The sequence below is a fragment of the Pipistrellus hanaki genome (genome assembly GCF_964339955.1).
Source record: "Pipistrellus hanaki genome assembly, chromosome: 4".
NCBI classification, from domain to species: domain Eukaryota; kingdom Metazoa; phylum Chordata; class Mammalia; order Chiroptera; family Vespertilionidae; genus Pipistrellus; species Pipistrellus hanaki.
This window is the reverse complement of record NC_140506.1, coordinates 22,050,506-22,063,464: the sequence shown is the minus strand read 5'-3', so window position 1 is coordinate 22,063,464 and position 12,959 is coordinate 22,050,506. Positions and strand designations below refer to the sequence as shown.

General features: G+C 38.7%; 1 protein-coding gene across 1 annotated transcript in view; it reads left to right on the top strand.

Annotated features, from left to right (window-relative positions):
- The window catches only part of ADCY2 (adenylate cyclase 2), a 263,929-nt gene that overhangs the window by 170,867 nt on the left and 80,103 nt on the right, over window positions 1–12,959 (top strand). Inside the window, exons 5-6 of the mRNA XM_084882603.1 lie at window positions 6,226–6,374; window positions 10,087–10,198. Coding sequence (XP_084738729.1) covers window positions 6,226–6,374; window positions 10,087–10,198 — 261 coding nt within the window. The remainder of the gene's footprint in view (window positions 1–6,225; window positions 6,375–10,086; window positions 10,199–12,959) is intronic.

The following is a 12,959-nucleotide window of genomic DNA, read 5'->3' as shown; positions in this document are numbered from 1 at the left end:
TATCTGAGAGAGTTCAGGACTTTGTTTGATTAGCGGAATGAGAATGAGTGCTGTTCTGCCAATTCCCTTTCCTCATGTATTATTCTTTCCCTGGAAAGTTGATGTCATGCAGAAATGATGGGTCCCGCTTGCCCTATCAACCACATCGGTGCCCATGGGGACAGTTAGTGTTTGAAGGCAGGCACAATATTTGACCGGTGTGACCTATGGGATTGTGTCTTTGGAGGCTCTGCTCTGGAGGCTGGCATCTAGCACTTCAGGTGTCAGGACAGATAAGCAAAGCTTTAAAGCTCACCTCCCCACTGCAGTGTCCTTGAATCACCCCACCCCTGCCCGCCAGTATTCAGTTTCACATTCCCAACGATGTAAATGCCCACTTTGGGACTCAGTCATGTGCTTAGGAGAGAAATGTCACTGAGTTTCTTTTAGAAATTGCCTCAGTTAACCCCTTTAGAGAAAGCCTTGTGATACTGCCTGTGATTCAAACTGTGCCCCAGAGATGCCCTGGGAGCACCTTGTCAGAGGTTTGGACAGGAAGGGTGGGAAGAGGCTGAGGTCTGCTGTCAGTGGGAGCTGTAAGACTTGCCCTTAGAGCAGTTTTGATCTGGGTTTCAAGTGTCTCAGTTCAGCATAGTTAGGGAAAAGGACCATTCTCCCTATCAAAAAAGTTTAGAAGTTTCAATTTAACATCATCCATCACTATGGCATAATTTATAATTGGACTTGATTAGCCCATTATTCTCTGATGTCTCTTAACTACAGGGTCATCAAAGATGAGTGATAATTTCATTCTTTCACCTTCTATTAATGATTTACTTTCTAAAGGCATTCCTGTCATCTCATTGAGTTTATACACTGAGTAGCCAGATTATTATGTTCTCTGAATGCATAATAATCTGGCCACTCAATGTATCCTATATAATAAAAAGCTAGTATGCAAATTGTCCCCTCGACCAGGAGTTTGACCAGCAGGTAGGCTGGCCAACCACCCATGTTCCCTCCCCATGGCCAGACTGGCTGGACACCACCCATGTATGAATTTATGCACTGGGCCTCTAATACACACACACACACACACACACACACACACACACACACACATTGAGTAGCCATATTATTATGTGTTCAAAGATCATAATAATCTGGCCACTCAGTGTAAATCAGAGTGGAAAGAGCCAACAGTGGCTGTGAAGTCAGAAGACACACAGTGTCTACCTAGTGTCTATCATCCCTCTTTACCCTATCTGAGCCACTCCTATACCTATTTTTTTTTTTTTGCCAAAAATGTTTGTATTTAAATGAAATTGTATGTGATCAGGGTTTTTAAAAAGAGAAAACAATATATGCATGCAGTGAAAGGACTCAATCTTTTGTAAAAGGGAATAGTGATTGGTTGACGTGCATATTGGTTTTAACTTGCGCAAAGCACTCCAGTTTTCCTAGACTATAAAATAAACAAGCTAACTTTCACTATGCATGCTTACATTGGCCATTAATATGGCCCACCAAACTCTTAGCCATCCTTCTTCATCCTCTTTTCACTCATGGAAGCCACTCTTCAAGATGAACTCAGTCTTCTCTGTTAAGATCCCAGTGGTCTCTCCTTACCCACAATCCTTCTTACAGTCTTGGCATCATGTTTGGATCTGAACACTTGGGTTCTTTCCTCTGTGTCACTAATTATTTGACTCCAAAAGAGTAAGAGTTGCCCTGACCAGTTTCTCAGTAGTTAGAGCATGAGCCTGCGGACTGGAGGGTCCTGGGTTCAATTCTGATTAAAGGCACCTACCTCGGTTGCAAGCTCAGTGTCTGGCCTGGTTAGGGTGCATGTGGGAGGCAACCAATTGATGTGTCTCTCTCAGATTGATGTTTCTCTCTCTCTCTCTGTCTCTCCCCCTCCCTTTCATTCTCTCTAAGCAATCAATGGGGAAATATTCTTGGTTGAGAATTAACAACAAAAAAAGGAGAGAGCGGTAACATCTAAAAAGGGCCTCTTGTGTTTCCATAAAATGCTACGAACTTACACATACATGGAGACCTTCAACTCACCTGGGCCGATGAATGTATTTTTTAGACAAACAAACTGGGATTCCAAGGCTGGAGTGATTTGGTGGAGGTTTTCTAGATGGTGGCAGAGAATGGGCAGGAACCCACATCTCCCATTTCAGTGCTGTTTCTACCACAAAGTGCTGCTGCTCTCCATCATTCATAAATATGATGACTTAATCTTTTATAAAAGTCAAAGAAAGATAAAGCAAGCTCTTCCAAATAATAAGAGTATTCAGTGCCTTCTGACTGAGTGATGAGAAGCAAGATTTCTAAGGAGGGACCGAAGAAAAACAAACAATGTTATAACGGGAAACAACATTAGCAGTGGTCCCTAGAACTTACATTTGGGGACATGCTGGTGATGGAGGTTGGTGCCAAGGGAGATGCTTGTTCTCTGAGACCTGCAGACGTGAAGCTGGCTGGTGCAGGAGATATGAGAAGGCGCTGACATATTTTCATGTTCCTGGCAGGTATTTTCTAAGTGCAGCGTTTTCAGGTTTGATTCGGAATGGGCACCTGGTATTTTCATACTGCAGGACAGTATTGAAGGACATCATCTGTTTTCTCAGCACCACATGTAACCCAGTGGCTGCTCTGGAGCCTGGTCTGTCCATTCTGATAGCTACTTTCTATTGGAAGGAGAAAGATTTATAACAATATGCCTACTGTTCATTGCATTGGTTTGGTAACCTGATGCAATTGAATTGCATTTAAAATAAGAACTAAATAGAAATTTTGAAGGAGAAAAAAAAAGCTTGAATTCTTATGAGAGGAGCACATCACTGTCCTCCTGCCTTTTGTAAAGTGGGTTTAAATATTTATTACATGCATGGTTTATTGAAGGGATAAGATAGAATATGCATTACTGCATCTTAGTTCAAAATTTAAATAGAAGTCTTCTTTGCTTAAATTGGATTTTCCTTTCCACCAAAATAATCACAAAAATAGCATACGAATATAAAGTTATAATATATCTGCTCTGTTTTATATTAAAAACACTTCTGAGCTCAGTGTGTCCTGAACTTAGATCGATAGTACATTGAAAAATACTAACTCTTTGCTCTTGCTCTTTTATGAGGCATAATTGAAAAGAACAAATTCTAGGAAAACTATTGCTAATGAATAATAATTACAGGTTTAATAAAGGGATGTGTTGAAATGGAACCTTCAAACCAAGGCCAAGTTATTCATCAGATAACCTTTGAGTATGCCAGAATTAGCCAAATTCTCTGTAATTATACAATCTTTTCTAGCAAGAGAAAGAAGTAATGGTATGCATCAATCAGTCTAATGACAACTTTATTTTCCAAAAGTCCCCTTAAGGACAGCTTCCAATGAACTTGGAGAGGTAATAAGGCTAGGTCATATCTGGGATGGAAATCACTTAGGTTTGTATATTATTTTCAGATAATTTGGCAGCTCACACAGCTAAATTAACAAAAAGCTAAAATGTTAACAGGAATATTAACCTTGTCAGATTATGAATTGAGTCAAAATTTGTCATATATGCCAACATATTGAGCTTTTCTTTCAAGGTATAACATTTTGTAAGAGAAGAAAGACAAATGTAAAAGTGTCTTGACTCACCACATTTGAGTGTAGGCTCCTATTTGAGGCTCACCCCATGGTCCAAGGCTGGGATCACTGAGCAGACACATGCTGACCTCATCACACAGATTCTGTGCATGAGCTCTATAGGAGGTCTCACAGTCCACCAGGGCACCAGAATCGCATGGTAATGGAGAACTTTGGGCTCTTATATTTCTCTGGTTGGGTGTTGGCAAAATCTTTCTTCCAGTCTAAACTCACACGGATTCATGAACACTTTTAGAAAGGAAAATCTTAGTTCAGTTTAGTTTATTCAACATGTATTTTTCAAGTTAGCTTAAAAAAAAAAAAAAAGCCAGCCAGCCATTCATCTACATTTTGGTGTAAAATACATAATTTACATTGGGTCATTAAGTGATTCTACAGCCAGGGAAAAGAATTACTATATTTGATTCTTATTTTTTGTTCATGGAATCTGTCTTTGGAAGTTGGCATATTCTTAATAGAGAATCCAGGAGGAAGAGAGAAGAAATTTCTTTTTTAGGTTTACCCCAAGAAGACCCTAAGAGAAGGCTCCGAGTTTAGTCACTAGGTTGGGAAGTGGTTTCAGGTAGGAGAGTGAGGGAGGGAGGTCAGCTATTAAAAGGGGCTGCTGGTGGCAACAGGGGCTCAGAACTACTAGAGACCCTTGGGAAAATGTGTAATATGCTCAGAACTACTGGAGACTCTTGGAAAAGTATGGAATATGCTCAGATCTCCCCAAGGACGGTGATGGATACAGAAGGTGGGGACAATCCCATTAAATTACTTTTCCTATTGGTTGGGATACAGGAACCCAGATTTATAAAGGAACAGGCTGCAAGCGACTTCTAAAGAAGGTATAGGGAATGTGGATAGGCCACTGACAACGTTGACTATAAGAAGCATAAGTAGAAATGAATGTAGATGTTAAGAAAGTCTTCTGGTTGCTTTAAATTCAACAGAAGACTGCGCTGAATCTTCATGCACACACAGGTTATTGTCATAAAATGGCAAAGTAGAACTAAGCTGAGCATTGTGGCCTGGTGCATTTTATTTTCCTTAGCCCTGGATTCATCTGTCACCCATCTGAAAGAGGACAAAATTGGTTTTAATCTAGCTAAGCTGATTGTCAGACATCTCTATAAATACACAGAATCCTCTGGGATTTCTAAATAGATAGGCTAGGTCCAGATTCATAATCTGCTGTGTTCTACATGCTAACATTCCTTATCACCATTTTAGAAGTTAACAGATTTATATTCAGTGCCTATTTGCTTTGATAATGACAGAGATTTTATGGCATTTCAGAGCAATGGAAGAAAGATCAACACTCAGTTATGCCAGTTCATGGAGAACTGAAGTCCCTCTATATGCATGTACTCTGTCTCCTGTTGACTTTGCACCTAACTTTACCTGGAGCAGGCTAGGATGGGCTTTGATGAGAGTCATCCCATCTCCATTAAGATGCACTCCTGGACCACCCTCTGTCCCTCAGGGGTAGTTCCCAACAGCCCCCTTAGTGATGTGTATAGGAGATGGACCACTGGCCCTGAAAACCTGGGAGCAAAGCCCAGTTTCCCCTCAGCACCTACTTTCTCACCACTTTGTTCATAAACACACATATGAGAGAGAGAGAGAGAGAGAGAGAGAGAGAGAGAGAGAGAGAGAGAGAGAGAGAGAGAAATGTGGAAGATGGAGACATATTTCATTCAAAAATATTTATCAACATGGAATACCGCAATAAATATTAAATCTATAATACTTGAAGAAAATGTTTTCTACAGTAGATTAACATTTAAAATACTTTAGGATTAATATAAACTATCAAAAAAAAGGTTGCCCATCTGTCATACTTTTCATAAAATATATGTGTGTGTGTGTGTGTATCACATTTTTCTTGAAGAAAATGAAAAAGTACAACTCTAGCTAAATAAGTACATATTAAAATAAGTGTAATATTGCATGCTACTCTGTACTGAATTTACTGAATTTAGAAAACAAACATACAAGAAAAGCTCATAGCAGCTTTTTGCCTTCCACCAGTAGTTTTTTATAGATGACATTTTGCAGAAGCTAATATTCCTGATATTCTGTCTTTATAATAGTTCAAAATCACTAAAGGAAATTGAATGTTCATTATAGAGGAAATTAAATAGTTGAAAATATTTATCTTATTTAGGAAATGTGGAGTATTGGTTGACTTTCTAAAGTGCAATAAAGCACCTCATCTCTCATATGAGCAAGCCAGCAAAAATGAGTGTTTTCTATCTTAAACAAACCACTGGTTTCTGGCATTCTAAATTTATTTCTGTTTTACTACATTAGAATCAAAGTGGATAAATAATAATATCCTTGGGGAAATAACTTTGCCTCCTTTTTTTCTCCCCACTGAAAAACACATGATTATAACTAAATAAATAAAACAACACACTCTGACCTTAAACATTTTGATTTTTTTTTCAACATGTAGTCCTAGAATCTGTATTTTTAACTCGTTGGAAATAGTCCTCGAATTGGCTGTGCTACAACTCAGTGATGTTTTTGAATATTACTTGATGCTCCCTTAGTTATTGGAACTCTCTGTCTTCCTTCCGCACCTTGTTTCAGGAGCGGCTCCTGCTGTCCCTGCTGCCAGCTCACATAGCCATGGAAATGAAAGCTGAGATTATCCAGAGGCTGCAGGGCCCCAAAGCCGGCCAGATGGAAAACACAAACAACTTTCACAACCTGTACGTCAAGCGCCACACCAACGTCAGGTATACTGCTCTGTTCTTTCTCAGCAAATCCGGGGAGCCTGTTCGCTGCAGTGGGGACATTTTTAACTGGAAGCCCACATCTTACAATGGCATGTCTCCTTTGCAATCGTTAAACCTTGGCATGTAGAGTAGTTACCCCTTCGCTCACCCTTGTGCTGCCTCTTGGGGCCTTCATGTTAAGAAAATAGGATCCTCTAATTTATTGTGTTGTCCCACTTAGCCCTGATTTCTATGCTGACTATCACAAAAGGAGAATAGGTGGACAGTGGTCCTTATTCTGGGAACTCCATGATCTGAACTCATGTTCCCAGGGGGGCCTAGGACACTCAGCCTTGCAGGGAGATTGGAGGATGGGTTGGTGGCTCTCAGCACAAGGACGAGTTCTCACAGTGGGTTTGGCAGACAGGTCTCAGAGAAGCCAGCACTTTCTAGAGAATCTAGATGTTCATCAGGATTGAAGGGTTTTTGGAGTGTGGTCAACCAGTGACCAACATCCCAGGAGACTGATGTACAGCATAATTATAGTCAAAGTTACTGCTTTTCAAAGTCTGGCTTAGTCATATCTCCTCAGGAGCCATTCCTGGAATCACAGTCCCTGGAATCAGATGGGATTGGGGTCAGGAAGGAGAACCCTGTGGGGCGGCTTGTTCTCATGCATGTATTTGGTCTCATTCATTATGTTTTGATGTTAATACTTCAGCTGTTAGAGTTACCCACCACCCTGTTCAATAGTTCAATGCTAACAACTACAAAAAAAAAAAAAAATTTGTTGAGCATTGACTAGAATTGGGATAATTGGGGTCAGCCTGTTCTTTCCCAAGTCCAGGCTCTTTCCAATACATGATACTGCCTTCTGGTGTGGTTGCTTCAGGTCAAGGATTTAAAAACTCATTAATAAGAAATAAATTTATTTGCAAAATAAATACATTGCTGAAACAAATCTCACTTTGACAACAGATTTTAGAAAAGGTGCATAGAGCTAGTGATATACTTAAGAAATGCCTATTGAGAAGGAGATAATAGAAAAATGGTTGCATATTAAATAAGAACTGTGAAAGCACCTTTGGATAAATGAAGAATCGGGAATGGTTTTTTCTTTTTAAGTCCCACCATTTGGGGAGATAGATTAAAAATTAAAGAACATTTACACATGTTTAGGAGTAAAATTATTTAAAATAGTATCTTCCAGTTTTTAAGTTTCATACATACATAACTAAAGAAAAAAGTTTGCATTATCTGGCAATGTATATTATACTAGAATTAACCTCTTACAACCTTGACTGTCTGAGAGTCAGCAATGCCCCTCCCATTTCAGGAAATATTTTTAAGTCACATATCAGCTATTCAAAACATGTGAAGATACATTCAACTATATCTAGGATCACAGAATATCCAGGATCACAGAATATCCATAAGTAGTTATGACACAATGCAGGAACCAACAGACCTATAAAAATGACTAACGATAACCACTAATCTCAGGTTTCTCCTGCTATTAGTTACCAGTTTCTTTGTAATGAATTTCCCCGAAACAAGAATAAATATTGTCTCCCAGTTTCTATGGGTGGGAATTTGGGAACATCTAAGCCAGGCAGTCATTAGTTGTTAGTCATTTCTGTGGGACCCCACCCACTATGGGAGGGGACAGTACAGGTGTGAGCGGCAGAAGGTGAGGATCCCTGGGGCCACCTTGGAAGCTGACTGCCTCACTGGCTATGGCAAAGGGTTTGGGAAGCAGCTTCAATGCCCTTAATTTCCCTCACACATTGTCTGGAATATGTTTGCAGTATTGAATTAAATTTAAATTCATAAAATATATTTGGAATCCAAAAGTGATTTAAATACTTAAAAATGTAAAACCTTAAAAGGCATGAAATAGCAATTTTTTAAAAATTTATATGTGAATACTTGGCTTTTTTGTCCTGCAACAGGACATATGCAAGCAAAGAAGCAGGTAACACAGGTAATACCTGAGTGTTTGGGGTGGGGGGTCTTTTAATGAGAATTATTAGGTTTGTAGATAGTACTAAAGAGATCAATTACTTACTTTTTAGTTTTGCTTTGACTGTTCATTCAACAAAGCATTTATTCTCCATTAATAATAATTACTATCTCTTTGTTATGCAATGATAATCAGAACAACAATAATGATTATAATGATAAGGAAATGGCAAGGAGGGGGAGGAAAAGACAATTTATAGCCATAAAGGTAAGAACTACCAGCTGCTTCCTGAATCTTCCTGGTCTTCCTCCAAGTCCCTCCCACTGGTGCCGAAACATCACAAACCCATCAGATCTTTGAAAATAGACAGTCTCTTAGCCCAATGCCACCACCCACCTCTGAAATGACCTTTCTGCCTTTCAGAGCTCAGATTCTAGAGATTTTTTTCCACTCTCTCTGACTAATCTTTATTTTCTCACTCACCTCAAATCAACACTTTCTGGCTTTAACATCCCCATGTCACAGAACTCATTCTTGCTAAATTCACCAACTGTCTTTTCCCAGATCTGTGTCTGACAGACTCCCACACCCTTCTCTCAATGACTGCCTTGGCCCTTGCCCTTGCACTCACAGATTTATCCCCATCCCTCATATTCCTGACATTCTATCCCCTTGGTTTTATTTCTACAGTTTCCTTGGTTGTTTTCTCTTCCCTAAATCTAACCTCTCCTGTAAAATTAGTGTCTTGCTCTTTTTTGTTCTCTCCAGCTCTCTCCCAGGATTTAATTATCATCCACATGGTGCTGAGACACAGAACTCAACCATAGTTTTCCGTACTCATCTACCTAATAACGGGCGTCTTCCTTTTGGGTGTTCTGCAAACACCATCCAACTCCATGCAATCAAAGCTGAATCAGACATCTTCCCCTGCTTTGATTTGTCCCACTGGCATTAAGGGAGGCTGCACTCTCATTCCCTAAGAGTGACTTTCCTGGACTCCTTACCATCTAATTCCCACCTCCTGCCCAACCCCCCCTCCCCCCCCCACACACACACACAAACCCACACACTATTCTTTCTTATAGCAGCCTGTTGTTTTCTTTTATAGAACTTATTATCATTGTATTTGGACATTTTTGGTATCTTTATTTGTTTAATTCATCCAACTAAACTCTGAGCTTTAGGAAGATGTACCCTGATTGCTTCATCCAGGCAGGTAGTAATTAATCCAGAATCTTTTGTTAAGAAGACTTTCTTTTAAGAAGCTTATTATTTCAGGAAGCTTTAAATGAATAAAAACAGGATTTTAGTTTTTATTATTTTACTGTTTCTACTTTTAGGAATTCTAATAGTACAAATTATGTAACAGATGGAAGCAAACCTATTTGATAGCAGGATTAGAACAGTGTAATGGACTGTCAGGATGACTACTAAGTAAACCAGAAGGAGAGAGGGCCTGAACCTCAAATCAACACTTTCTGGCTTTAACATCCCCATGTTAAAGAGACAAGTGATCAGGAGAAATAGACTACAATAGAAAAATGCGTCATGTGACTAATTTTCTCTCATTTTAATTATAAAAATTTAACATAAAAGTGTACTGGGAATGTTTAGCAAAGTGTTTATTCCCTTTCCAGGGAAATGACATTTTTCTTTTGAAAATATAAAATAAAAATAAAAGAGTATATACTATTTTAATAGAAAAATCTAGCATTACCTTCTTAATGAATATAAAGTTGCAAACACTACCCCCTTTGTTCATTCCCACAGTATCCTCTATGCTGACATTGTTGGGTTCACCCGCCTGGCCAGTGACTGCTCCCCAGGAGAACTGGTCCACATGCTGAACGAACTTTTTGGGAAGTTCGATCAAATTGCAAAGGTAAGTATTAGTGATTCTCTTTCACTTTGAAGATAAATAAAAATTTAGCTTACTTTTCCTCTGGCCCCTTATCAACTTTTTACTGTTTTACAAAAGGCTTCCTTGAGGAATGTTTGTAAATGTGTTGGATTTATTTTCCATTGAGCCCTCCTGATAAGTCTCCAGCCTAACTCAAGGGTGAGAAATGTCATAGCATGTAATTAACACATTTTTATCTATTTTAAAACTTCTGCTTATATATAATTCAGCACACATATAATAAATACATTTTGAATGATGAGATTTAATTTGCATATATCTGTGCACTGTGCTATTTTGAAGGTCCTTTTTTTAGGCTTTTGATGTCAAGGAGTTGGAAACATGGTTTCCTCTCATATATATATATGTGTGTGTGTGTGTGTGTGTGTGTGTGTGTATCTATCTATATCTATATCTATATCTATATCTATATCTATATCTATATCTATATCTATGCAGCCATCGCAACCAAAACAACTGAATGGATGACCGAACAGACTTCTTGGGGTGACTAGGCCAGCGGGGGAAGGCAATTGAGGGCGACTAGGCCAGCAGTGGGGGGGGGGCAGTTAGGGGCAATCAGGCAGACAGGCAAGTGAGCAGTTAGGAGCCAGTGGTCCAGAATTGTGAGAGGGATGTCCTACTGCTGGTCAGACATGCCCTGAGGGGTCCCAGATTAAAGAAGGTGCAGGCTGGGCTGAGGGACACCCCTCTAGTGCACGATTTCCGTGTACCAGGCCTTTAGTCCAGTTATAACTATCATGTTGTAACTCACATTATTTTTTTTTTAATATATTTTATTGATTTTACACAGAGAGGAATTGAGAGGGACAGAGAGTTAGAAACATCGATGAGAGAGAATCATCGATCAGCTGCCTCTTGCACACCCCCTACTGGGGATGTGCCCGCAACCAAGGTACATGCCCTTGACCGGAATCGAACCCGGGACCTTTCAGTCCGCAGGCCGACACTCTATCCACTGAGCCAAACCGGTCCCGGCTGTAACTCACATTATTAATAAGCATCCTAAAAGAACCCCTAAAGTAGGATGCATAACTTCTCCCTAAGCCCTTTAGTTACTATTGTCTCACTTTCATTCATTGATCCTTGTGCCATCAAGAAAGAAGTGAGTTCAGTAACTGCTGTTTATTTGTTCATTTATAAGAAATTTTATAGAGAGGAAATGATGACAAGTGATCTAAAACCACATTAAACCTTATTTATTGGAGCTGTTAGGATTTGTGGTGGGCCTATTGATAAAACATTTTCTCTCTCTTACCCTTTCTCTGAAATTGATAACAATAATAATAAAATATAGAAAACATAGCTGAAGGCATCACACATTTTTATTTCAAAATATATTATGAAGCTACCATAATCAAAACAGTGTGGTACTGGCATAAAAATACACTTATAGGCCAATAAAATAGAATTAGAGAGCCCAGAAATAAACCCATGCATATATGGCCAACTGATCTTTGATAAGTGTGTCAAGAATTCACTATGCTTAATATTGCAGATTTCTGTATTCTAGATTCAAAATATCTATGTAGGAAATATGATAGGGAATCCTTATCAAAAAATATTTGTTTGCCTTTTTATTACTTATTAGATGCCCAAGTAGCACAAATGATCTAATTAGCATATTATGTTTTTATTATTATAGATGATACTGATATCAGGAATTGCTAGCAAGCCATCAAAAGTGCTGTAGATAAGCTTGAAAGTACACCCACTCTCCATCAGACAGGGAAAGAATTATGCAAAATCTCTATAAATCTACAGTATGCTTTAGAACAAAAAAATTTATATTCATTTTATCATTTCAAATGTGTTCAATTTATACATAAGCCTGAGTTTGTGTTAGGAAGGAAAAGAAAATCTGTGTTTGGTTTTGGTTTTGGATTTTTTTTATTTTAGTGAAAAGTCTATAATTGTAGATGCAAAGATTAGAAATAAGTGTAAGATGGATGCATATGAATGAAGTTGATCTCCATATTATAAAAACAACCCAGACAAGAAAAATGATGAGTTAGTCTGACTTTATAGTTAACTGGTTGAATCTGTCAGAATTGTTTTGTTTTTTATTGGTTGATTTTAGAGAGAAAGAAAAGAGTTGGGAAAGAGAGGGATTTGTTATCTACTTATTTATGCATTCCTTGGTTGATTCTTGTATATGCTCTGACCCGGGATCTAACCTGCAACCTTGGCATATTGGGCTGGGACAATGCTCTAAACAACTGAGTTACCCAGAGAGGGCAGAATTGTTTTAAATTACTTTACAGTAATGGATGGTGCTTTATTATATGATGGAAATGTGTATCAGAAGCTACATGTCTGTAGGTAAGAACCTTTCATATAAACAAAGACTGTGAGCATAGTAGGGAATGACATCGATTCTAATTCCATTGACATTCTGGTCATTGTTTTCTGCCCTGCAGAGAATGTTTCATTTCAGCATCAATGTTTGGGGATGTTTACATGAAGGAGAATGATCCTATCTGTATATTCCTTTGCTTGTATTAACAAGAAATAATTCCAGAACATTCTCTGTTTCCCCTTTCATTCCCTTTCCCTTCTCCCCCTATTTTGGCAAATGGGCATGTGAGTGATGGTGGCTCATTCCTGATGGGTAGTGAAAAGAAACCCAACTTGTTCTCATTTCTCTCCCCATGATTTCTACTCACTCGGTCAGTAGGATTAGCTCTTGGTGATATTCTGCAAATTTAAATTCTTATATAAG